The sequence below is a fragment of the Maylandia zebra genome, linkage group LG20 (genome assembly GCF_041146795.1).
Source record: "Maylandia zebra isolate NMK-2024a linkage group LG20, Mzebra_GT3a, whole genome shotgun sequence".
In the NCBI taxonomy this organism is placed as follows: domain Eukaryota; kingdom Metazoa; phylum Chordata; class Actinopteri; order Cichliformes; family Cichlidae; genus Maylandia; species Maylandia zebra.
In genome coordinates this window covers 4,488,973-4,516,141 of record NC_135186.1, presented here as the reverse complement: position 1 = coordinate 4,516,141, position 27,169 = coordinate 4,488,973, and the positions used below count along the sequence as shown (strand labels likewise).

The 27,169-nt window shown below is 42.8% G+C and overlaps 2 protein-coding genes across 4 annotated transcripts; both read right to left on the bottom strand.

Annotated features, from left to right (window-relative positions):
- Positions 1-57: 57 nt before the first annotated feature.
- Positions 58-7,811, bottom strand: LOC101475268 (solute carrier family 2, facilitated glucose transporter member 5-like). Its single transcript, XM_012919944.4, has 12 exons — positions 7,746-7,811; positions 7,544-7,642; positions 7,298-7,458; positions 7,094-7,218; positions 6,851-7,003; positions 6,623-6,748; positions 6,355-6,542; positions 6,119-6,229; positions 5,915-6,016; positions 1,995-2,070; positions 1,646-1,773; positions 58-459 (listed from the first exon to the last, which is right to left on the bottom strand). Exons 1-12 carry the CDS (start codon positions 7,788-7,790, stop codon positions 235-237), a joined length of 1,539 nt encoding a protein of 512 aa, XP_012775398.3. The 5' UTR covers positions 7,791-7,811; the 3' UTR covers positions 58-234.
- A 4,721-nt stretch (positions 7,812-12,532) lies between these two features.
- On the bottom strand, positions 12,533-25,911 carry LOC101474695 (solute carrier family 2, facilitated glucose transporter member 5). 3 transcript variants are annotated; one of them, XM_076878541.1, is made up of 16 exons: positions 25,826-25,911; positions 25,545-25,606; positions 25,081-25,171; positions 24,776-24,869; positions 21,749-21,873; positions 21,547-21,645; positions 21,301-21,461; positions 21,097-21,221; positions 20,854-21,006; positions 20,626-20,751; positions 19,643-19,830; positions 19,403-19,513; positions 19,203-19,304; positions 16,599-16,674; positions 16,250-16,377; positions 12,533-14,337 (listed from the first exon to the last, which is right to left on the bottom strand). In XM_076878541.1, exons 5-16 carry the CDS (start codon positions 21,791-21,793, stop codon positions 14,113-14,115), a joined length of 1,539 nt encoding a protein of 512 aa, XP_076734656.1. In that variant the 5' UTR covers positions 21,794-21,873; positions 24,776-24,869; positions 25,081-25,171; positions 25,545-25,606; positions 25,826-25,911; the 3' UTR covers positions 12,533-14,112. The 3 variants fall into 3 exon arrangements, with proteins under 3 accessions (XP_076734656.1, XP_004554279.2, XP_076734657.1); XM_004554222.5 differs by lacking the exon at positions 25,826-25,911 and having other exon boundaries at positions 25,545-25,658; XM_076878542.1 differs by lacking the exons at positions 24,776-24,869; positions 25,826-25,911 and having other exon boundaries at positions 25,545-25,658.
- Positions 25,912-27,169: the final 1,258 nt, after the last annotated feature.

Below are 27,169 nucleotides of genomic sequence, written 5' to 3'. Positions count from 1 at the left end.
TCTGCTCACTGACTCCTTCACACGTCCTTAACGCTGCATCTAGTGCACTCACCGACTCACAGCAAACCTTAGCCTGCATGGAAATCTACCAACATCTGCAGGCGCAAATACAAAGAAAAGGCACACAGAGGCATCTAAAATGAAAACACTGTCAAGTCTTCTACCACACACACACTCCCTTGCTCCACACCCGCAGCGAATACTTCCTCTTCTATCAATGTTCTCCTTCTTTCTTCAGAAGGGCGTGGCCTTCTGTGCATCCTGTGGGCTCTCTTTGAGGCCTTTTGGCGGCAGATCGCCGTCACCCAGATTTAACTCCACTTTGTTCCTCTTTGCAAACATCTGGAAGACCTCCAGGAAGGTCTTCTTCTTTGTTTCGGGCACCACCAGCCAGATGTAGATCAGGGTGACCAGACAGATGACGGCAAAAATGATGAAGCTGTAGGGGCCCAGGCCTCGCTGGGGAGAGAAGGAGAGGAAATGTGATTTCTGGGTCCTCGACATGAAATGTAAATATGTCAGGAAGACAAACAGAGCAAACAAGGTGAGGTCAAAAGTGAAACACTGCTCTTTATAGATGTTTCACAAGCATCTTCTTCCCTTGATTACACTTTCAGGTTTAAACATGTAAGAGGAAGTAAACATGAGATGAAGCTTATGTTTATATCTAAGATCACGTTATTCAGTGAAAACTCCTACACATAATGTCTCCTCATTTAAGATTTTACAATATGTTTTCTGGTGTTATAATATTCAAGCTCCGACATTATGTTTCAGGCGTTGTAAATGCAGTAAAAAATGTTTCTGGCACTCTCTGCATGTTTGCATTCCTCATGTATCTTCCTCCTCCTCATTCCCTATGTTGTGCCTCTTCTTGTCCTCCTCTTATTTTGTTTTCTCTGTCTGTGTTTGTGTACGAGGAGTAGGTGAGCCACTCCCTTTCCAGTTTTTCCCACTTCACTCGATGACCGAAACCAACACTGTTCTCTTGTGCTTAGATCCACCAGCTTCCCACCTGCCTGCCTGTTTTAATCAGCTGATTTGATCACCCCTGGCTCCAGTCTGCCCTGTTTACTGTGAGTCAAACAACAAGCCAGCTTTGCACACAGAAACTGTTCCTGACTAGTTCAGCAGCCAGCAACACTAAGCCATCCACCCAAGAAAAATCACTCCTTTTTTGAGCATGCACAATAAATGTTCTAAATGTCACCTAAGGTGAAGTGTGCATCAGGTAGGTGAGTGATAGGTCCAAACTGCATTCTCTAGCATGACAGCAATCAATAATAAACAGGAGGAACCAACTGGTTTTTTTGTTTTGTTCTCAGTTTGATACCTGAATCAAACCTCGGCCTCCATCTCATCCTATCCCCAGCATCCTCCTGTGTCACACAACTTTCTGCATGTCCTCCTTCACTACATCCATAGATCTCCTCTGTGTTCTTTCTCTTTTCCTCCTACCTGCCAGCTCGCCAGCTTGCTTGCAAATCTATGCAAACTGAAAAGAAAATATCAAAGTAATCCAATTATAAGTGACACAAAGGATCACAATATATCGAGGACATAAACTGCCTTGCTGGTTATGCTTGATAAAACATCTGGAACTAATTCCACTGAAGTCTGAACCTGTAAAAATTGAGTGACTAACCTCGAGGAAGGGAAAGATTAAACCAACGACGAAGTTGGAGAGCCAGTGGACGGAGCCGGCCACCATGAACGCCGCAGGCCTGGCTGTTTGCCGGAACATCTCAGTGGCCACCACATAAGGAATGGGACCTGCAGAACAAAAATGCAATTAACCACAACCAAAACACTCGAGACAGACATCATCAGTCTTCACAGTCAGAGAGGATGCTCATGTCTCAAACAAACTGAGTGCTGATGTACAAACTTTGATTATATGCCTGGTTACATCTAAACAACACTTCAGCTAATGGAGCGCCCTGCTGTAATCAGTATGTGTGTAAATACCAACAGGTCTACTCAGACAGACTCACTCGGCCCTATGGCATGTCCGATGATGTAGACGATGACAGAGGCGATGCTGACATAGGGCATCCATGTCACAGTCTCCTGCAAACACAGACAAGCAGCTCTCAGTAACTATTCCTTCTGATGTTTGTAAGCAGGAGCAACATTAACGGCTCCACATGGAGGCCTTGAGGATCAAAGGCAGATGATTAATGTGCCTACTCTCCATTGTGTCTCTAAATTGTGCCTTTACTGCTGCTGAAAATGACGCCTGTCTGAAAACATTGGCTCCAGGTGAGGTTGCAGGTTTGAAGGAGGGCAGCACTGCGTTTGCGGTTCTCTCTAATAGTCAGTGTTTAGGGTTAGGTCATGGCTCCTGCAAACAAAGGGGCCAAAATATCACTTTACTGTCTCAGACCATGATGGGAATCCTAGACGTACAACATGATTACAGGCTGGTAATCTGTAGCACAGTGACACCGTTTGTTATTTTGGCTTTTTACTGGTTGCGTCTTGTTTAATTATTTTGCCAATCTGTCATCATGTCCTATTCTGCTGTTCCTTAGCTGTCCTGCAGGAGTTCTCACTGTGGCTTTTCAGAAATGGCCAAAACATGGGGATAAAGTGCAGGTGAAATTAAATCAAACATACAAAGATTACATCTTTAAATGGCTATCATGGTTGTCTTTGGCTCTGATCACTACTCGACTCAGCGCCACAGCTAATTATGGATATCCAATGAAACTCTCAACCTGGTAGCAGAACACAAAAGAACAAAACTGGTTGACTTTGATTCAGTAATCAAAGTCAAATTATTTAATTATTTACTATATTATTTTTAGTTACTATATTTATTATTATATTTATTAGTTGCTGCTTACTCAATCTACAAGTGCGCAGGATGATGAAGAGGGACGCATTCTGGGAAAGTGGTTGGAGACCTGAAGAAGCATTGTCAAGGCATGAAAACTGCACACTCTACTACATGTTGCGAGGTCTAAGTGACAAGTTGAATTCCACCAACGACAACACCAAGAAAGCAGATGGTACCTTTGTGCGCTCCAAACACCTTCATTGTTGGAAAGAACATGGCCTCTACAACCATGACCCAGGCCCAACTACAGTGCCTCCCGAAATCGACCCCCACCATTTCCCATTGTCGGACACCGAACCAACAATCGAAGAAGTCAAGCATATGAATGGGAAAACACCCAGGCTAGACCACATCGCTGCAGAGGCAATCAAAACAGGAGGGGATATCCTCATTTCTCAACTGCATGGACTAATTCGACTGATCTGGAGAACAGAGGAGAAGGTAAAGGCCACAGCCGTGAGTGCAAGAACTACCGTGAAATTAGCCTCTGTTCCACCACTGGTAAGATCACAATGAAAATCATCCGGTTGCGCCTGCAAAAACATTGTGAGCAGTAAAGCAAAGAAGAGCAAGCCTGTTTTCGACCTGGGAGGGATTGCTGCAATCAGATTTTCATTCTTCGCCAACTGATCAACTAAAGAGTTCAATGTAGACAGAGGACAGGGATTGTGTTCATCGACTGCAAATCGAAGATGATCTTAAACAACAATATCTATCCATCGAGCAAGCAAAGGTCAAGGCCATAGATCGCAAGGCCTTGAAATACATCGTTGACCAAGCTGGAACCCCTACGGCACCCACAGCCTTGTATTGGCTTCATAGACCTCCTTTGCCAACTGCTAGGTAGGGACAAAAGAAAAAGAAAAAAAAAACGAATCATTGTTGTCTGACCTCCAATCCACCTGCATCCAGTTTCCTGCCATTTATCATGTGCCAGATGTTTGGTTCAGCTTTCTTTTTTGTTTTTTTAAATCACCAGAAGCCCTTCCTGTCACAGTCCCAAAGGGATTTGGGTCTCCTCACGGCACTGAACTGGGATGATTTGATCTCTAAACCACTACACTATGGAGACAAAGCTGTTTTTAATCTCTCATTTTCAGAAAACACATTCAGCAAAATTGGACAAATGAATAGCAGTTTCATGATCAGGTGCAGTCTTTACTCTTGTTCAAATTAAACTGATAACATATGTGCTTAATTTTTTAATTTAAACAGGACAAACTATAAAGTGTACAGGGCTATACTGTACACTTGATCTGTGCTCAGATCCGAAGTGATCAGACAACACTTCACAGTAAAAATGGATAAAAACCCAAAGCATACCACAAAAGGGACCCAATAGTTTCACAAAGAAGAAGAAGAAATTCTTTGATGGCCTGATCTCAACTTTGCAGTTACAGTAGATGAAGAACGATGTATAAAACATAGCCTTGAACAGATATTGGATAAGTTTTTGTTAAACCACTTAAGTAAAAGCTGAAAGTTTTTATTTCATTTATATGTCATTTACAAATGTGTAAGAGGAAAAATACAAAAACCTGTTTGTAGAGGCCTTTTCAACAATGCAGGTTCAAACTGGGACCCAAGACCAACACTGAGGTGATGTTTTTGTGATGCTTTTGTAGTGAAGTAGATTTTGGGTAGGTTGGTTTCTTACGTGATGTCCACGAATGCAGCGCTAACATCCACACCCTTCCCAGCCAATAATTAGAGGACGTTATAAGAAAGAGCTGGGCTTCACTAACAGAGAGCCATTTGGCATTCTTTCCCTGTCCAAGGTGGCCAAGAGCGTTAGGCGGCTAAGCACTGCAGAGCGGTTTTATTTCTTCAGGAAAGCTGCTCATTTTAGTATTGCCCTTTAAAAAGTGGATCGTGCCACACTGTTGTAGGCTTGTTGTTGTTTTATGGACTGGCCTTGACTGGCTCCTGGTTTTATGGTCTTTTTTACTCTGAATTGTTTGTATTTTGATCATGCTTTTATAAAGAATTGTATCTTAGGGTGTATTTGTTCTTGTTTTGTTTACATCTCTTTTACTGACTTGTTTGATCTTTTATGTTTTTTTGGGTTTTTTTGCCTTAATGGCGGTACGGCCGCTTGTTGTGGGGCTAGGCACGTGAGGTGGAATCCCCCTGATACATGAGAGTGTACACACTGGGAAATAGGTAGATTGGACCCTTTAGATTGCAGTGAGAGTGACAGTGAGGTTTGCAGTGAAACTACACGTGTGAGTAATTGATGGCACCCTTGGTCACTCCTCTCTGTAGGTTGCCTCCTCAAGTTGCCGGTCTCCACTATTTTGTTCAGTTATTTTACCAAAATGCTATTTTACTAGAGTAGCACCGTAGCAGTGAGCCTTGTCTTTTTAATCATTGTTTGTTAATAAAGTGTTTAATTATCGGTCTTGCATTGTCAGCCCTGCTACCTTAAGAAGTTCTCTTATTTTACAGGTCTATGCTTTTACTAGTTTTTCCTAATAAATATTGATTGTAAAAATGTTCTGCCTCACCTCTGCTTGCTAATAACGAGCTTCTGTAACTAGTATGGCATTTGCATTGGCTATAGAAATCTCTCCTGGGGTGTAACTCCCTCCCCAGGTGGCGTTGTCAACACCCTTTAGTCATCTTTACTGGTTATCCTCCTTTGCGCCACCACATTCTGATAAAAGTCCATCCATTTTGACTTAAATGGATGAAAGATGAGTGGGGGGAAAAGCCATAATCATGGTCTCAACAGCAGCAGTGCCTCTATTTTTTTTATTGCAGTTAAAACCATGAGTAACACCTTCATAATGTGCTCTTCATTGATTAATTATTCAATAGAGCTGGAACCCAATGGGGACAAAGTGCAGGTGAGGGAACAAAATTAAAATGAAACAGATAAAGATGAAGTCTTTAAAGGCCTGTCTATAGCTGCAATTAAATCAACCTCATGCGGCATTACTCTCTGATCCTGAGAGGTCTTACAAATCTCCTCTGATTCTTTCCAGGTTGGGGAACTAATAACTGAACCACTAGAGGGCAGCAGAGTGACAGGTTGCAGGCATTAGTAGTGCTGACAGGTCTGTACCATACCTGCAAGTTGAGTGCGACAGTGAGCAGCACACAGGCTCCGCAGCAGATCCCAAAACCACAGAGGAGGAGCAGGCGGCGACCTGAGGCTTCCACGATGAACACCTGGGATGACAAAACCCCCGTTCACAGTGGTTATCTCCATCTCACATGATCAAACAGCAGACAGACAAACAGCTCCTCCCCTCAGCTTTGCTGGGTACCTACAGCAGTTACACTCATAAAGACATTCACTGCTCCCGTTCCCACTGTGACATACTGGATGTCACTCTCCCTGACTCCTGCAGAGCCGTATATGCTGTCGGCATAGTAGTAGATCTGAGAGAAAAGAGAGAAATGCATTATGGTTATAACACAACAGCCTGTGAATAAGCAAGAACATAGATGTTGTCATGCATCCTGAAACTGAGAGGGACGAGGACAACTGGATGGGCACGTCTCACCGCATTGACACCCGACAGCTGCTGGCCCATCATCATGACGACTATGGAGATCAGCTGCCAGCGAAGAGAGCGCTGGGACAGCAGGGAGAACACACTCAGGTGACCTTCGGCCTTCTCGGACTGGTCCTCCTGACGCATCTCCAACAGCTCGCTGTCCACGTCGTCCCACCCACGCAGGCGCTGCAGTGCTAAGAGTGGAAATGCATACAGTGCCATAAATGCTCAGTTTATCTTCGATGTGTAGTTGTGCAACATCGCACTTTCTTACCTTTCGTTGCTTTCTTCTCGTCTCCATTCTGGATGAGCATGTACCTGGGGCTCTCAGGGAAGAAGGGGAGCAGCAGGAGCTGAATCGCGGCGGGAATACCAGTAAGGCCAAGCAGGAGGGTCCAGCCTGGACACACACAAGGAACACAGATACGCTTTTAAACCTATTCTTAAGACCATGTCTCAGCATCTGATGAATAAATGATCAAACATGTACAAACTTAACTACCTGTGCTGTTTCCCAGTATGTTTCTAATGCCCAGCACTTGGGCGCAGAGGATGCCAAAAGTGATGAAAAGTTCTGGAACAATGCAGAGAGCTCCCCTCAGGTTTTTGGGAGCGATCTCACCCAGATACATGGGCACCACAGTGGAAGAGAGACCTGCAGATGGGAAAGCATGCACGGGTGAAGCTAAACCGCCTGATCACGCCTGATCCTTAACCTGGGCTGTTGTTAAATTCGGGAGCTGACCTGCACAGATGCCTACTATAAACCTGGCTACAATGATGATCTCGTAGGACTTGGCGATCTCACTGACTCCCATCATTATAGCAGGGACGATGGAGAAGATGTTGTTGAAGAGGAGGGTGCCCTTCCTGTAGCAGGGATGAAGCATTAGTTGCAAGAAACATGCAGAGCATGCTAAACTACACGTGGAATAAAGCAGATTCTCACCTCCCAAGTTTGTTGACCAGAGGGGCCACCATCAGAGAGCCGAAGAAGCCTCCGAGAGGGAACATGGACACGGAGAGAGACCACAGCAGAGTCAGGACGTTCTCCTCCATCGGGCTGTGGTAACGCTCCATGTAGGTTGTATTATAAAACTGCTGCATGAACTGAAAAGAGCAGGAGAGCACTGATAGGAACGAATTATCTTCCCAGCGAGTTCCATTCAAGCTTTTCTTTCTTTAATCAGCTTACCTGCGATGGAGAGTTGACCACAGAGACATTATAGCCGTACTGGAAGGACGAACCAAAGGCAGCTATGAGTGTTGCCAGCACCAGGACTACAGTTAGCCTCTGTTTTTTGTTGGGGAGAGGGGGACAACATCAGAGCGCTATTTGAAAAGTCAGAAAAGAAAATTGTGACCATGGTTGTGATCACACGTGGACTGTAACTCACCCCTTTCCTCTCCACAGGCTTTCCCCATTCCTCGGTGTCCACCATGGCCGTGTTTGGGCTCGCTGTCACTTTCAGCAGTAATAACAGCACACTTTATTATTACTGCCCACTGGATCCTGCCTGCCCTTTGGACACCAGATTAGAGAGCGTGGCATTGGTTTATGGTTATCGCACTCATGTTGCTAACTGTGCGCTCCGTTTAATTAGTTTTTAAATTTTTCTTATGTAATACACCTGGAAGATTAAAAGCGGATATGAATGTTGATATCTAAATCTTACATTGCACTGTACCCTTCACTAAACAAGATCAATTGATGCAGCTGTCATTAAAGGAAAGAATGATAAGGATAATGCATCTTTATTGCTTTATTGATCCATGTGCAGGTGGATTTATTAAAATATAAATAATTATATAACATAAATATAAATTAATAAATAATTCTTATTAATAGTTTTAGAAGAGTTTTAGTCTGAGTATTACTGAAACAAACCTTTGTTTCCACGCAGCCACTTTTAAGCAGATAATGAAACCACAAAGTTTGATTTTATACATATATAATTGTAAAGCTCAGCAAATTTTCATTACACAGTTGTGCTAATTTAAATTTGTGGTTTTACAGGAAAATATTTTTATTATAAATAGAATTATTTATATGAGGGAATTAAGGTAAATATTTATATTCATATTAACCATTGGAAACTGTGCTGATTTGTCCAAACTAGAAGATGGTCTATATTAATTAGGCACTGGTTATCTGACAATTTCCTTCTTCTTAATGCAGATAAGACAGATATGATGGTCATTGGAGCACATAAATTACATTATTTGTCCCAAAACTTTGCGCATTGATTAATGTAACACTCTCCTTACTAAGCTACCGAAGAAAAGCTTTAGAGGTTTACAGATGGTACAAAAGGCAGCTGCTCACATTTTAACCAAAAATGAGAAATATGAGCACATTATTCCAATACTGAAATCTCTTCACTGGTTACTTTGTCAAGTTTGAGCAGGCTTTCAACGGTTTGGCACCCTCATATCTCTCTGACCTTTTACGGACGATACCTATCAACACCATTACTGAGACTAACCACCTGATCCTGTCACGGCGAATAGAGTGAACCGTGTGGGGAAAGATAAATGAGGATCCACACGCAGGCACTCGCTGAAGGTGTGAAGGTGGTTTATTGTAGAACAAAGGTGGGAATGGCAACACGGAACAAAACTGATCTATACTGAGACAAACTAAACTATTGAGCAATACTGGAAGAGCATGTTGGAGAAGGATGCAACACATAAAAGTGGCTAGTGGATCTAAGAGCAGACCACAGCAACCTGGCTCAAGAAGCTGACTCCACTCTATGAGTGTCTGGCAGTACAAGTGAGCCAGCTGCTAGTCAGTGAGAGACACCCAGAATGGCTAAACGAAGGCCGGACAGTCCTGATCCTCAAGGACCTCCAGAAGGGACCAGTCCCATCCAACTACTAGCAATAACCTCCCTTAGTACCACATGGAAGCTCCTGTCAGGCATCATAGCGGCCAAGATAAACAGGCACAAGGCTCATTAAGTGAGCAGGGTACAGAAAGGGATTGGCAGGAATAACAGAGGAGCATAAATCCACCCACTGGTAGACAGAGCAGTCGCCTGCAAGGCCAGACTGACCAACCTGTGCACTGCCTGGATTGATTACAAGAACTGGATGGTCCATATGACTGCATCCCCCACACCTGAGATCCTAAAAGCTTCACCAGGAACTCAATGGGGATGTGGCATAAAATACTAGAGGCCAACTTCAAGTCAATAGCACAAGTCACCACAAGCTTCTCCAGCTTCTCATGTTCCTTCTTCCTGATGTTGCTGTCATTCGGTATCGTTACATCTGTCACCACAGCCATCTTCTTCTGTTTGTCTACCATCACTATGTCTGGTTGGTTAGCCACCACTATTTTGTTCATCTGTGTCTGGACGTCCCACAGGATCTTAGCTCGGCCATTCTCCTCCACCCTAGGGGGCGTATCCCATTTTGAGCTTTTGACTTCCAGGCCATACTTGGCACAGATGTTTCTGTATACTATGCCAGCCACTTGGTTATGGCGTTCCATGTATGCCCTGCCTGCTAGCATTTTGCTGCCATGTGCTGGATATTCTCAGGGGCATCTTTACACAGCCTGCACCTGGGGTCTTGCCTGGTGTAATAGACCCCAGCCTCTATGGATCTCGACTACACTTCTCCAGTCTGAACGACATTCCGATGTCATCGTTGTATCCTGGTGGTGTGGATCAGTGAATTGATATCTCGTTCACTCTTTGCATGCAGCTTGATGTCATCCATGTACAGGAGGTGGCTGAAAACTGCTCCATTCCATAGCCAGACTTGTCAATGATCTCACTGAGGGGGTTCAGGACTATGCAGAACAGCAGTAGGGAGAGGTCATCACCTTCTTACATCCCACATTTGATGGTGACTTGTGCTATTGGCTTGAAGTTTTACTTGCATCTATTTTACTTGCATCTATTTGAAAAAGTGAGTTTAAACAAAACAAATTATATGCTGGAATATGCAGAAAATAGATTTAAATGTTAAACAAATTTCTTCCATTCAGAGAATGTTGGATATAATTTAGTTTTTGCTTGATACAATGTGCATAAAGTTAAAATATTAAAACTAATAAAATGAGTTTTAAAAAGAGAAATTTTCATTTCATGGAATTTTATATAATGAAATATGCAGAAAAAAGAGAATTGGACTGAAATGTCTATTGTTTTATAACATATTCAGGTTGTGTATTATGTTTTTAAAAGCAACTAAGTAATAAAGTAACTAATTACTTTTGAAAATAAGTAATCAGAACACTTTATTAAAGGAAATTGTGTAAAGTAACGGGATTACTTTATTGGAGAAGTAATCAGTATTAGCAACTAATTACTATTTTCAAGTAACTTGACCAACACTGCTCATAGATATTTACAATCTTTATATTTGAAGATATTCCTAAATTAAACGAATGCGCAGAGAAAAATGCTCCTTAATTCATGTTGTTCGTGGTAGAGAGGTGCTCCCGACTTATTTATTTATTCATTGTCAAACTAATAATGACATGACAGAGATGACTGTCGATTTTAGAAATCAAACATGTGCTCAAGCTTAAATTAAAAACGGAGTTCAGATTACAGTCAGATGCACAAAAGCTGCTTTTTTGACGCTATAGGATCACTGGGACCGCTCCGGGCGATGTAAGCTTAACGTCTGTGCAGAGTCGCTGTCCTGCGCGACAAAACCGGGAGACGCGGCGAAGGAGATTTTCTGCGTGTTTTTCTCTGAAGAAAATCTGTATGCGATGCCATCACCTCATGATGGAATACACTGGACATACAGGGGTGGGCATTTTTCATTCAGTGTGTCTGAATTAGTTTTTAAAGAATTTAATGCATAGTTGTATTTCATGGATGTTGATGCGTGGTGCGTAAAGCGTAGAGACGTTTATTTTGCAACAGAAATACTCAACAAATAGCATTTTTGAAAAATAAAAATAAAGTGATTGAAATGAAAATTGGGTTATTACTGTTTATTCACAAAGATGAAATTCTTTTGACTGCTTGGTGTCCTGGTTTAACGCGCTGTGCGTTATTGGACCAATACTTTTCGTTTAACAGCTGGTTGGCTCTTGTAAAAACCATGGACCATTTGGTGTACAGCGCAGCTACGATTCTGGCAATGAATGTTATTTGAAGATGCAACATTATTCTGCTGAACAAGTCCACTGCGTGCCAGGGAACCAGCAACATGTGAGCTGGGTGGTTAATCCATTTCAAAGAAGGCTAATGTAAATCAAAAGTTCAAACAGTGTCAGTCTGTACAGATGCACAGAAAGGACCACACCAGTTTTTTCTGCCTGAACTATCAAAGCATAAATTTACGTGGACGTTGAGGTAGAATTTCCATTTTTTGAAATCCCCTCATTTATGTATAGTTTCCATGACTGCCATTGCTTTTTGGAAAAGTCACCACTGCATCACATCAACAGCACTGTCAACATTGAAAAGAAATGCCTGCTGCTGAAATAAATGTGGGCCAAGGCTTTCCTGCTATGTAAAGTATTCATGATTTGTGATGATATATTTGTGTCAGTTCAAATCGACCTACCTCCCAGTATGAAAATCACTGAGGGACTCCCAGGAAAGTACACAGCTGTCCAGATGCACCTGCACTGAGGCGGCTGGGACCTGGAGGCCAGTGGAGCAGATCATGCCATAGATGGGATCCGCTACATGGCAGAGGTAGGCTTACAAAACACAAAGGCTGTCCACTGCAGTAAAGCCAGGTTTTAAAGAACGTCTGTCTCATGCTCAACCAAACTGGGATCAATTATAGGTGCAGAAGTTTAAAGGGATGATGGGTTTCATCAGAGTGAATTCTTTTAACAAGGAAACCAGAATGACCTGCATCTATTAATCAGCCCTCTTTTTTTGAAACCACTTCTAATCTGCACACAAACAAATTTCTTGCTTCCTGTTGAACCGTTTCAAGACTTTCTTTCATTTCATCAAACAGCTGAAACAATCGAAAGTTAGTAAATGCATTTCTATATCCCGATAGTCTTCAGCTACACGGCAGCACAGTGAATGAGTGCTTGTTTCCACCGGGCTGCTCTGGATCTCAGACAGCCTGTAACCTTCAGCTATGAGACGCTTCCTTTCCTTTCCTTTGAGAGGTCATCGCCGCAGCAACGCCACAGCTGGCATCCACTGTGATAGCAGCAAATAATTAAGATGCATCCAAGTGAGAGTTTACATAAAACTGGGACTTTATTTTCACTTCTACAGCACTTTACTCATAAGTTAATATCTGACATCTATCAAAGAAGGAACATTAAACAGTCAGAATGACTGAAAAATATAACATATCTGTAAAAACATGACCAAAACTGTCAGATGTGTGCAACCATTACAAGTGAGTTATTGAATATCTGTTTAAAAAAAAAATCAACTTTTTTTTGGTTTCTAGCTGTTTAGAAAACAGGTCAATAAATCTGGAGTTTTGGTTGTATCAGTGCCTTTCAAGTATGTTAAATACAATTTAATGATAAAGCTTAAAGCAACACAGATCCTAAAAAACTGTAATAATCCTCTAAAGCCTGCATTTATGGGATCAAGTCACAATGATCTCTTTTCACTGAAACTTTAAGCATCAATGTTACACAGCTTTGTTTTATTTTCTTTCCAGGATGGCCATTTTGAGAACACCTACTATAGTGATTTTATTGCAAACTTGAAGAAAATCAAGTATGCCACAAAAACAAACAAACAGAAGAAAAACCCCACATTGCTCTACTTGGGGTCAGAATCCAAATGTGACCTCTAGCTGAGCCATAACTCACTGGTTTAGTTTAACGTGGTGTTTGTGTAACCCTCACAGGTCAGTCCAAGAACATATCCAACCTTGATGTCCGCTCAATGCTCCCTGAGAATCTGAAGCGCTTCTTCAGGGCTCCCTCACCACTCCGCCCTGCTACGAGAGCATCCTCTGGACTGTGTTTGATAACATCCATTGACGACAGTCATTCGGGTGCTTGCTCATCTTACAAGCTGCCAAACATATCTACATGTAAGGGATGGCTGTATTCACTTTGCAGTGTTTGCTTCTTTCCTTTTTCTTTCCTTTAGGTGGATTTCACAATTCAAGGTCTATCAGATATGGTGGGTGGTTTTAAAATTTGATATTGACATGCAATTAAAGTTAGATTGGTGATTCTCCAGCCTGATTCTTTTTTTCTGTTGTCCTCAGAAACTGGCTCTTTGTTTCCTTTGGTGCTCAATTTCCAGGAGAAAGATTCTGGCAGTTATGCTTTGGCCAGACCAAAACTGAGCATGTACGGAGGGGTGCAGCTGGACAGTCAGTACAGATGTTCCTGATGCTTCTGTTTGTATGAGCTTCAACATGCTGCAACAAGGCAGAATATCATCTGTTGATGTTGGGGATTTGATTGAATTGTTGGTGAAGGGTTCATGGTATGTTTTACAAAGGACAAAATGCTTTTCAAGGCGCCTACAGGCCAATATTAAAAAGACGTCACAGCTTGAGCCATGTACTGCATTCATATGTCATCAATAAAAGCTTACAAGAGACCTGCTGTCTGCTCACTGACTAATTCACAGGTCCTTAACGCTGCATCTAGTGCACTCACCGACTCACAGCAAACCTTAGCCTGCATGGAAATCTACCAACATCTGCAGGCGCAAATACAAAGAAAAGGCACACAGAGGCATCTAAAATGAAAACACTGTCAAGTCTTCTACCACACACACACTCCCTCGCTCCACACCCACAGCGAATACTTCCTCTTCTATCAATGTTCTCCTTCTTTCTTCAGAAGGGCGTGGCCTTCTGTGCATCCTGTGGGCTCTCTTTGAGCTCTTTCAGCGGCAGATCGCCATCACCCAGATTTAACTCCACTTTGTTCCTCTTTGCAAACATCTGGAAGACCTCCAGGAAGGTCTTCTTCTTTGTTTCGGGCACCACCAGCCAGATGTAGATCAGGGTGACCAGACAGATGACGGCAAAAATGATGAAGCTGTAGGGGCCCAGGCCTCGCTGGGGAGAGAAGGAGAGGAAATGTGATTTCTGGGTCCTCGACATGAAATGTAAATATGTCAGGAAGACAAACAGAGCAAACAAGGTGAGGTCAAAAGTGAAACACTGCTCTTTATAGATGTTTCTCAAGCATCTTCTTCCCTTGATTACACTTTCAGGTTTAAACATGTAAGCGGAAGTAAACATGAGATGAAGCTTATGTTTATATCTAAGATCACGTCATTCAGTGAAAACTCCTACACATAATGTCTCCTCATTTAAGATTTTACAATATGTTTTCTGGTGTTATAATATTCAAGCTCCGACATTATGTTTCAGGCGTTGTAAATGCAGTAAAAAATGTTTCTGGCACTCTCTGCATGTTTGCATTCCTCATGTATCTTCCTCCTCCTCATTCCCTATGTTGTGCCTCTTCTTGTCCTCCTCTTATTTTGTTTTCTCTGTCTGTGTTTGTGTACGAGGAGTAGGTGAGCCACTCCCTTTCCAGTTTTTCCCACTTCACTCGATGACTGAAACCAACACTGTTCTCTTGTGCTTAGATCCACCAGCTTCCCACCTGCCTGCCTGTTTTAATCAGCTGATTTGATCACCCCTGGCTCCAGTCTGCCCTGTTTACTGTGAGTCAAACAACAAGCTAGTTTTGCACACAGAAACTGTTCCTGACTAGTTCAGCAGCCAGCAACACTAAACCATCCACCTAAAATAAACTCCTTCTTTTCTTCACATGCACAAGAAATATTCTAAGTGTCACCTAAAGGTGGAGTGTGCATCAGGTAGGTGAGTGATAGGTCCAAACTGCATTCTCTAGCATGACAGCAATCAATAATAAACAGGAGGAACCAACTGATTTTTTAAAATGTTGTTCTCAGTTTGATACCTGAATCAAACTTGGTGCTGAACCATTAGGAAAATGTTGTAAAAGGAAAAAATATATCTGAAATCTACTTTTTCTACTTTACCTGAGCACTCGAAGCACTTTATACAAAACGCTTAATTTGCCCATTCCAATGAAGACTTTTTTCTCTCTGCTGAAGTGCTTTCTATCTGACACTCACACTCCAATATATGCATCAGAGGCTTGAGGTTAGTATCTTGCTAAAAGATAAACATGAGGCAGTAATTTTGAGTACAATTCAAATCAGTATAAGTCAGCATTTTGGCCCACTCACTTTAGGGGTCACTACAGCAACTCACTGGTATCATGTCACCCTATCCCCAGCATCCTCCTGTGTCACACAACCCCTCTTCATTTCCTTCTTTACTAGATCTATGAATCTCCAAAATCCTTTGTCAACTATATCCATATAGGGTCTGCACATGTCCACAGCAGTTCAGTTCCTTAACTTTGGCGGCAAAACCTGAGCCGTTACTCTCATGTACTCTTCTCTAATCCTGTCCCTCCATCCTGGTCATGCTGGTTTCTTCAGCTCTGCCACCTCCAGCTCAGCCTCCTGACTTTTTGTTAGCACCACAGTCTCCAAACCATTCATCATAGCAGGTCTCACTACCATCTTGTAATCTTTCCCTTTCACTCTTGCTGCTATCTTGTTATAAATCATCCTTGACACTCATTTCTAGCCACTCCACCCTGACTGCAATCCTCTCCTCTCTTACGCACTGTTTGTTGCAGCATATTCTTTACTTAATTCTTATATTTGTGTTGCAAGGATGAAATGCAAACGAGTGCACTTAAATCTTTTCTAAACAGGTTAATCCCTGTTTAGAAAAGCAATCCCTTGTTTGCAAATCTATGCAAATTGCAAAGAAAATATCAAAGTAATCCAATTCTAAGTGGCATAAAAGATCACATTACAGTGAGGATGTGGGGGGAACTGCCTTGCTGGTTATGCTCGACAAAACATCTGGAACTAATTCCACTGAAGTCTGAGCCTGCAGAAATTGAGAAACTAACCTCGAGGAAGGGGAAGACAAGGCCAACAATGAAGTTGGAGAGCCAGTGGACGGAGCCGGCCACCATGAACGCCGCAGGCCTGGCTGTTTGCCGGAACATCTCAGTGGCCACCACATAAGGAATGGGACCTGCAGAACAAAAATGCAATTAACCACAACCAAAACACTCGAGACAGACATCATCAGTCTTCACAGTCAGAGAGGATGCTCATGTCTCAAACAAACTGAGTGCTGATGTACAAACTTTGATTATATGCCTGGTTACATCTAAACAACACTTCAGCTAATGGAGCGCCCTGCTGTAATCAGTATGTGTGTAAATACCAACAGGTCTACTCAGACAGACTCACTCGGTCCTATGGCATGTCCGATGACGTAGACGATGACAGAGGCGATGCTGACATAGGGCATCCATGTCACAGTCTCCTGCAAACACAGACAAGCAGCTCTCAGTAACTATTCCTTCTGATGTTTGTAAGCAGGAGCAACATTAACGGCTCCACATGGAGGCCTTGAGGATCAAAGGCAGATGATTAATGTGCCTACTCTCCATTGTGTCTCTAAATTGTGCCTTTACTGCTGCTGAAAATGACGCCTGTCTGAAAACATTGGCTCCAGGTGAGGTTGCAGGTTTGAAGGAGGGCAGCACTGCGTTGGCGGTTCTCTCTAATAGTCAGTGTTTAGTGTCAGGTGTCATGGCTCCTGCAAACAAAGGGGCCAAAATATCACTTTACTGTCTCAGACCATGATGGGAATCCTAGACGTACAACATGATTACAGGCTGGTAATCTGTAGCACGGTGACACCGTTTGTTATTTTGGCTTTTTACTGGTTGCGTCTTGTTTAATTATTTTGCCAATCTGTCATCATGTCAGATTCTGCTGTTCCTTAGCTGTCCTGCAGGAGTTCTCACTGTGGCTTTTCAGAAATGGCCAAAACATAGGGATAAAGTGCAGGTGAAATTAAATCAAACATAAAGAGATGTGGGTCTCCACACCCACCTGAATCCAATTTCCTGTTATTTATCATGTGCCAGATGTTTGGTTTAGCTTTTTAAAAAAAACAACAACAAAAAACAAAACAAAACACCAGAAGCCCTTCTTGACACAATCCCAAAGGGATTTGGGTCTCCTCCCTATACTGAACTGGGATCTTTGGCCTGTTAGTCAGATGTATAAACCACTACACTATGGAGACAGAGATGTTTTTATATATAATGTCTCATTTTTAGGAAACACAAAAGTAATTAGACAAACAGTTGCATAGTTAAGTGCGGCCTGTACCCTTTTACAAATTAAACTGATAACATATAAGTTTAATTTACTGCCAACAGCCACTAATCCTTTCAAAAAAAAATCCATATCATCGTTGTGCATATCAGTTTCAACATCTACAATCTGGAGACACCTTCCTGAATGGAAATAGAGGATTTATAATATCACCCTGGTAATAACCCTGGCAGGTTTTAGATCTCACCCTGGGTCAACACACCTGAATCAAATGATTAGTTTGAAGCCCTCCAGTCCTCTGGAGGGCTTCAAGACATGTTGAGGAGGTAATTTAGCCATTTAAATCAGCTGTGTTGGATCATCTAAAACCTGTAGGACACTGGCCCTTGAGGCCTGGAGTTCCCGTCCCCTGTTTTATAACAAGGTGCGAACTACTGGTTACACTCAAGAACAGGAAGGCCAGATTAGACTAAACTCTAAAAGGCCTGCACAGATCTGGAAAAAAAAAATCTTGGGATAAATGAAAGCAAGATGAACCAGAATGATGGAAGAAAAAAAAAAATGGAGAAGCAGAGAAACAGTTCTGGATCTGAAGCATACTGCACCATCTGTCAAACATGGTGGAGGCAATGCTATGGCATGGGCATGAATGACTTGAACCAAACCACTGGCGTTTGTTGCTGACATGGCTGCTGATAGAAGTAACAGGACAAACTGTAAAGTGTACAGGGCTATACTCTGTGCTCAGATTTGAAGTGCTCAGACAATGTTTCACAGTAGTTTGATGGCCAATCTCAACCCAAGCACAGCAGCTTTGCAGTTTTAGTATATGTACAACTATGTATAAAACGTATGCAACTTCTGAACAGCGATTGGACAAGTTTTCGTAAAACTACTTGATTAAAATCTGAAAATTTGTATTTGATTCATACGTCATTTACAAACATGTAAAGAGGCAAAACTACAAAAACCTGTTTGACATATTATTGACTAACTGTCCACAATAGAAGCCTTTGCAACAGTGCAGGTTCAAACTGGGACCCACGTTCTGGACTCTAAGTAAGCCAAAAGTCTGTCCACTCTGAGTTAAATGCATGAGAGATGAGTGGGGGAAAAAAGCCATAATCAGTGGTGGTCTCAACAACAGTAGAGTGCCTCTATTTTAATGCAGTGAGGTTAAAACTATGGAGTGGACTAACGCCTTCATAATGTTAAATTTTATTCAGTGCTTTTAATTAATTAATTATTCAACAGAGCTGTAACCCAGTGGGGACAAAGTGTAGGTGAGAGCAGAAAATTAAAATCACACAGATTAAGATGAAAATTTTAAAGGCCTGTTGCTGTAGCCTTGTAGGAATGAGGATTTTGGTGGCTGCTGTTGGAAAAAAAAAGAGTGTCCTGGTTATCCAAAAATATGCTGAACAATGTCAAATGACTTAAATTCAGTAACATAGAAGCATAATATGTGAAATGCTGTTAAAATTACAAGCAGCTCACATTTACAAACTCACCTCTAACTATAATTAGTACATTTTTAGACTATAGCTGCAATTAAATCAATCTCACGAGGCGTTACTCTCTGATCCACTGATCCTGAGATCATAAACAGGATCTTGCAAATCTCCTCTGATTCTTTCCAGGTTGGGGAACTAATAACTGAACCACTAGAGGGCAGCAGAGTGACAGGTTGCAGGCATTAGTAGCGCTGACAGGTCTGTACCATACCTGCAAGTTGAGTGCGACAGTGAGCAGCACACAGGCTCCGCAGCAGATCCCAAAACCACAGAGGAGGAGCAGGCGGCGACCTGAGGCTTCCACGATGAACACCTGGGATGACAAAACCCCCGTTCACAGTGGTTATCTCCATCTCACATGATCAAACAACACACAAACAGCTCCTCCCCTCAGCTTTGCTGGGTACCTACAGCAGTTATGGTCATAAAGACATTCACTGCTCCCGTTCCCACTGTGACATACTGGATGTCACTCTCCCTGACTCCTGCAGAGCCGTATATGCTGTCGGCATAGTAGTAGATCTGAGAGAAAAGAGAGAAATGCATTATGGTTATAACACGACAGCCTGTGAATAAGCAAGAACATAGATGTTGTCATGCATCCTGAGTTATTGTGTGAGGGACGAGGACAACTGGATGGGCACGTCTCACCGCATTGACACCCGACAGCTGCTGGCCCATGTTCATGACGACTATGGAGATCAGCTGCCAGCGAAGAGAGCGCTGGGACAGCAGGGAGAACACACTCAGGTGACCTTCGACCTTCTCGGACTGGTCCTCCTGACGCATCTCCAACAGCTCGCTGTCCACGTCGTCCCACCCACGCAGGCGCTGCAGTGCTAAGAGTGGAAATGCATACAGTGCCATAAATGCTCAGTTTATCTTCGATGTGTAGTGTAGTTATGTGCGAAATGTGAATGATGGTGGTGATGATGATGGTGAAACCCTGGGTTTCGGCACCAGTGTGGTGTGAATAAGGTGGGACCACAGATTGTTATTGAGAGCCATCTTTATTCATTCCACGGCTGCAGGAACACCACCATCATTCACCAACCCGAGTCCCCGTGTTTTAACAGGCAGGTGTGATTGCGGATGTCGTGAAGGTGCGTCCGCACGGCACCGCCGACCACGGCTCACCACAGAGATTTTTCATCAACCCTGCTCAACAAAGATACCGGGGAACTGGTGACACTTGTTGGAGATGTGGGGGAGATGGAGCTAACCATTTCCATATCTTTTGGGATTGCAAAGTTATTCGCCAGTACTGGTCTCTAATCCACGAACGTCTACAAAATGTTTTTTCATTTGTTTTCCCTTTAACCTTTGAGATTTTTGTGTAACACACCAGTGGATAAATTGAATTCTAATGATAGAAGACGTTTGTATATCCTACTGGCTGCGAGTAAAAAGCCCCTTACGAGGAGATGGCTTAAGCCTGAACCACCAACGATGGAAGATTGGATACATTCTGTACAAGAGACATATACGATGGAAAAATTGTCATTTTCTCTTAAACTTCAGAGGGATACCTTCTACAGAATATGGTCTAAATGAACAGAATACGTTAAGCCTGTTAGGTGTGATTTTTTTATGAACCATGCTTTTTTTATGTTGATGACATCGCACTTTCTTACCTTTCGTTGCTTTCTTCTCGTCTCCATTCTGGATGAGCATGTACCTGGGGCTCTCAGGGAAGAAGGGGAGCAGCAGGAGCTGAATCGCGGCGGGAATACCAGTAAGGCCCAGCATGAGGGTCCAGCCTGGACACACACAAGGAACACAGACACGCTTTTAAACTTATTCTTAAGACCATGTCTCAGCATCTGATGAATAAATGATCAAACATGTACAAACTTAACTACCTGTGCTGTTTCCCAGTATGTTTCTAATGCCCAGCACTTGGGCGCAGAGGATCCCAACAGTGATGAAGAGTTGCGGAACAATGCCGAGAGCTCCCCTCAGGTTTTTGGGAGCGATCTCACCCAGATACATGGGCACCACATTGGAAGAGAGACCTGCAGATGGGAAAGCATGCATGGGTGAAGCTAAACCGCCTGATCACGCCTGATCCTTAACCTGGGCTGTTGTTAAATTCGGGAGCTGACCTGCACAGATGCCTACTATAAACCTGGCTACAATGATGATCTCGTAGGACTTGGCGATCTCACTGACTCCCATCATTATAGCAGGGACGATGGAGAAGATGTTGTTGAAGAGGAGGGTGCCCTTCCTGTAGCAGGGATGAAGCATTAGTTGCAAGAAACATGCAGAGCATGCTAAACTACACGTGGAATGAAGCAGATTCTCACCTCCCAAATTTGTTGACCAGAGGGGCCACCATCAGAGAGCCGAAGAAGCCTCCGAGAGGGAACATGGACACGGAGAGAGACCACAGCAGAGTCAGGACGTTCTCCTCCATCGGGCTGTGGTAACGCTCCATGTAGGTTGTATTATAAAACTGCTGCATGAACTGAAAAGAGCAGGAGAGCACTGATAGGAACGAATTATCTTCCCAGCGAGTTCCATTCAAGCTTTTCTTTCTTTAATCAGCTTACCTGCGATGGAGAGTTGACCACAGAGACATTATAGCCGTACTGGAAGGACGAACCAAAGGCAGCTATGAGTGTTGCCAGCACCAGGACTACAGTTAGCCTCTGTTTTTTGTTGGGGAGAGGGGGACAACATCAGAGCGCTATTTGAAAAGTCAGAAAAGAAAATTGTGACCATGGTTGTGATCACACGTGGACTGTAACTCACCCCTTTCCTCTCCACAGGCTTTCCCCATTCCTCGGTGTCCGCCATGGCCGTGTTTGGGCTCGCTGTCACTTTCAGCAGTAATAACAGCACACTTTATTATTACTGCCCACTGGATCCTGCCTGCCCTTTGGACACCAGATTAGAGAGCGTGGCATTGGTTTATGGTTATCGCACTCATGTTGCTGACTGTGCTCTCTGGTTAATTTTTTTTAATGTAATACACCTGAAAGATTAAAAGCTTACTTGAATGTTGATATCTAACTCTTATATTGCACTGTATCCTTGACTAAACAGGATCAGTGGATGCAGGTGTCATTAAAGAAAAAAATGATAAGGATAACGCATCTTTATTGCTGATCCACGCGCAGGCTGCACTGCATCAGATGGATTTATTAAAATAATACAACAGCAACAACTTCAGCATTTACTGTCAAACAGTTTGAAAGGTTTATCTGCTTGCACCTCTCATCGATGACACTAAAAAACTGTTTGTTTGTTCGCCCTTGCACAAACACCACAGCTGTAAACATTTCTTTTTCCAAATGTTTGCTTTGTCAGAAATCTGTCATGCACACCATCATCTCTTATCTCTAAAGCCGAGCCTGCTTGTCGATACAACGCCCCTGAGGCTATTTGCTCCTGGAGCTGGATGTTACTTGCTTCAAAGCACAAACAAACAAACCAAAGAAAAAAAGCAAACAATTACATTTCAGAACTACTTCTGCTCAGAGTAAACTATTACTGAGGCAGTCTTGGAAGAATAGACTGAGTTTTACTGAAATAAAATGAATGAAACCAGAGTTTGTTTTTATACATGAAGGTAATAAAAAGCAGTAAATGTTTACTACACAGTTGCGCTATTTTAAATTTGCTGTTTTAGAGAAAACTCTTTTTATTTTAAATAGAATTATTTACATAAAGTAACAGGTTTCATCAACAGGTTCATTTTAGATTTTAAAACATGCAAATGATGCCTTTTACTCCTTTGGATACAAAGAGGTTTGGCTTGGATGGCAGTCAAAGAGTTTGAAACTTTAACAAATCTGACATAAGATGTGATAAAAAGAATTCCAGCTACTCAGACGAGCAAAAATTATGGAGACTGTTACCAACCTCCCTCAATTCGTATCAAGATGCTGACATTTTCTACATTGTTCACATTATCAGTGTAAAACTACAGCAAAAAGCTGTGGTCTGGAAGTGAAAGGTTAAGGCCTTGAAGTAAGGTTGGAGCAGGGTTATGGTGCTTTGATAGCATAAATTTTAACATTATGGGGGTTTACATATAGAACCAAGTGTAACCTTTATTAGGTTACACTTGGTTACATGTCACTTCTTTTGCTCATATCACGGTGAAAGAAGCTAGTGGAGCTATTGTTGCTGCTGGTAGCATCCCACCAAGGTGGTAAAGTGGATAAAGTGCAGGTTCACTTCCAGTTTAAAACCTTACTCCCATGTTTAAAAAAAGATTTACAGTCAGTTCAAGGGGTTAACATGCACATATCAGCACAGAAACATGCACACAACACTGCCGTAATAAAATGCTATCATGATAATGACAGTGTTGTGGAGATATGTGAAGGTGTTACTGTGAGGGTTGCAACAACAACAAAAAAATCTCTTGCTTTGGTTTGCTGACAATTCCAGGAGGTTTTCTAAGAGCGGAGTGATGAAGGGAGACCAAAAACCAGTTTTCTTAGAAGTGGCCTGGAAATCACTGAGCTCCATTCCAGGTTTTGTGCAATACCTTGTGCTTTAACACAGAGGACGCATTACATAAGAAGTCATATGAAGCTAAAGCTACTTCCAGCTGCTCCCTTATTCACAATGAGTCACCAGAGTGACTGAAGGAACTACTGAGTGTCAATAAACAAGAAAAAACGGCGTCCAGTGGACGGTCTGTGTATTCAACCCCACCTCTGGCGCCGGTGCCCACCTCTCAATTTTAAATCCATGTAGACATTGAGGGTTCTCGGGAGGGACCGTGCTAACACCTGCTGCTCTCTGGCAGCAGCACCATGCTCTCCCGTGTTTTAAATGCACCTTAGAACAACATGCAGCAACACTACACATGAGCAAGAGGAGGGAGGTTTGGAGTCTTCACACACCCCTGTTCTCTGCTGGCCTTCGGGGTGTGGGGGCTGGAAGGAGGTGTTGGCCGTCCGATTGGGATCTGGGATGCGGGGCCTCCCTGCTGCTGCGGAGCCTGGGGCGGTCTGCTTGCCTCCATCCCGGGGGAAAGGGTAACATCTCCTGGGTCTAGGTGCCGTTTCCCCCTCCAGGGGCGAGGGTACCTGGACCCGGGGTATAGAGTTTGTTTGGGGAGTGTGATTGTGTGTACAGTGTCCATGTATGTCTATCCCTATGTTGGGTGAGTGCTGAGTATTTGTATATGTGTGCATGAGGGTGGGAATGCATGTTTGTGTCTGTGTCTATATGTCAGGTCGGGTCTTAGACTCCACCTCTCTGGGAACTCCCAGGCCCTCCAAAGGCCTGTCTCTCCTCACCACACTCCCTGCCGGTAACTGATGCCCTCAGGGGTCGGTGCGTTGGTGGTTCTTGGTGTCCGGGGCTGGGCGCTCAGGTATGTACCAGCTCACTCCCGGTGACTACTTGGCGGGGCCTGGTGCCTGTTGTTGGCAAGGCCGTGATGATCCATTTGGCAAAGTAAATCCGTTGGGTATCCTTGCTGGTCTTCAGACTAGTGATGGGATTTTCGGCTCTTTTTAGAGAACCGGCTCTTCAGGTTGTTTTGTTGCTTTAATGAATTTATTATTAACAATAATATAAAATTATGCTCAAAAATTGGTTTTATTTATATATGTTTATATATAAATATATGTGGTGGCCCCTAGAGACAAAACACATACAAACTCCAAAACAAATTTCTAGCATTAACTGAACTTCCAAAACAGAGCTACTTAGATCACTTACATTAAACAATTGAAAGCATGTGTGTATCGTTTGTGTATTTATACACAAGCACTCATATATATTCAAATAATAAAAAAAAAAAAGTTAATTTACCTGTTATTACCACACACCAAATCCAGTCGTTGGTACTTCCTGGCTTGTGTAGCCACTAGGTAACAAAAGCTCAGCTCAAATCTTACCTAGCGTGCTATAAAGCAGAACCGCACAAACTCATAGATAATTACACAATTGTTATACAGTTCAGACTTCATTCATTTCCAAAACAACTTTACAAGCAGTTACAAATACATTCAACCTTGCATGTTATACAATTAAAACATTTACCAATATAAGTAACCAATCCTGGGATGTCCTATTAATAAATAACACTTTTTCACGTCAGTGTGGCTGAAACCTACCTGCTGAGTGAGATCAGTCCAAAAACATTGTGACAGAGCTGATGGACTTTAAAACGGTTATTTTCTTCCTCTGATGGCTTCTTTGTTTTCCCTGTGCAAAGAGATCAACAACAGCAACACAATCACAAAAACAGAGAAATAAATGAATAGCATTACTGTCATGGACTATGGGTCAAAGTATCATCAGAGCATTCTGCATCCTCCTCGTGTTTGTGTTCAAAAAGCTGCTTTTGGTTTTGTAGATACAGCTCCTTCTTTCCTAAACATGCGGCTGCCTCGGTAGCAAAATGGCAACCGCTTTTTAAAATTAAGCTAAAAAAAAAAAAAAAAGCTAATTAAAAATATGCAACAAAACAGTAATTGTGTTTGATTCTTCTGAGGAGTAAAGTGCAATAAAATAAAATAAAATACAATAAATGTCTGACCAAACATCGTTTGTAAGTAAATAATTGCAAAGTACTTACTGGACTTCAGCCACCAGTCACACACTTGTAGAAATACCCCCACACGACAAACTTCCAAATGACTGCGTGGATGTGAGCGTGTAGGCAACGGACCAAACCATTGTGAGGCAAATGGGTTGGGGGTGGTTGGGGTATAAGGTGTGGGGTGGGGAAACTTGTCAGATATTAAAATGACTTGTTTGGCTTCTTTAAACAAATAAATCAATCAATAGCAGCCTTGGTTTTCGTGCATATTAATATCAGTTCACCGTTCAGCTGTATTACTGCATAGTTATACATACAAATAATGAGGAGACAGAGTTTTCTGGTTTTCACAGGAGAAGGAGCAGGTTAGGACCATCGTGTCGCCATGTAATTTCCATCGATGGTTGCACTGCACTGATTGGACCAAAATTTTCTAGAGGTATGAGGGGGTGTGCACGGTGGTGACACTCCAGACCTCCTCTCCGCCCCCCACCACCACCACCACCAATTGGGGAGAGAGCACAGATGCAAACCAGGAGTCAACAGCCCCTCGTAGGCTTGCTGACCCAGGAAACAACAGCTGCTGCTCCCCTCCTGCGGTATTTTATTTGTCTTTTTTTGTTTTTCTCCATCCCCCTCTGCGCATTTTCTTGCAGGTGGCCTACATTATCCAACCTCCACACCCCAGCGGTATTTGAAGCAAGCAACACTTCCATGTGTAGCAGGTCTACCTTGTTTGCTTCGGGCCTTTAACACTGCAGTGCTGTTCCTCTCTAATCCCAAAGACAAACATGATAAAACCCAGTCTAAAAGTTGCTGAGACGAAACAGGTTGCAGACTGTGCTGAAGAGACTGTTTCATATTAAACATGGAAGTGTTACATTCAAAAGTCTCTCACGTGAGAGACTTTTGAATGTAATCTTCTTGGTAGATTTTTGTTCCCCTTATATTATGAAATGGGAGCTCCACGCAGAAAATTTGCATTGCTAGTAGTCCCAGCAGTAAACAGTTGGTGGCGCTAATGCGACGAGTAATGCCAGAACAAAGTGCACGTTCGCTGGGAACTCAGTAGCCGCCTTTTTGCTCACACACTAAACACTGCCACTGCTAATTTATTGCCTGTGGTGGACAACGTGCTTGAGAATGGGCTCCCGGGACCAATGACACTGCCTGTGTTACCCCCCCTCCAAGTTAAGTTTACTGGTGAATGGTCACCCCTGGTATTGTAGCACAGGCTCTCTTAATGAATTTAAGCAGGCAGAAAGCAGAAAAGTCTTTCTTAAGCGGCCCCCTCCTGACTCAAGTCACTTCAATGCCAGCCAAATCCCTGAACTGACACAACACATTACTTCCCGCAGGAAATACGGTAAGTGCTGCTCCTCTGTACGCCCTCTTCCATCCACAAGGATAAAAGACAAAAACTATTTATTGGCTGTTTATTTTAGATGTCATTGGCACAAACAACATTCACTACCTGCATTTTCCCAGACATGGTATCTGGTTATTGATGGTCTTAGAGAATGAACTCTGCACTGTGTCCCGTTTCTTTAGACCTCAGATAAAAATTTGATTGGAGGAAAATATAGTTAGGCCTGTGATGTACTGGTGACCCTTCCGAGGTGTACTCTGTGTGCACCCACCGTCAGCTGGGATAGGCTCAA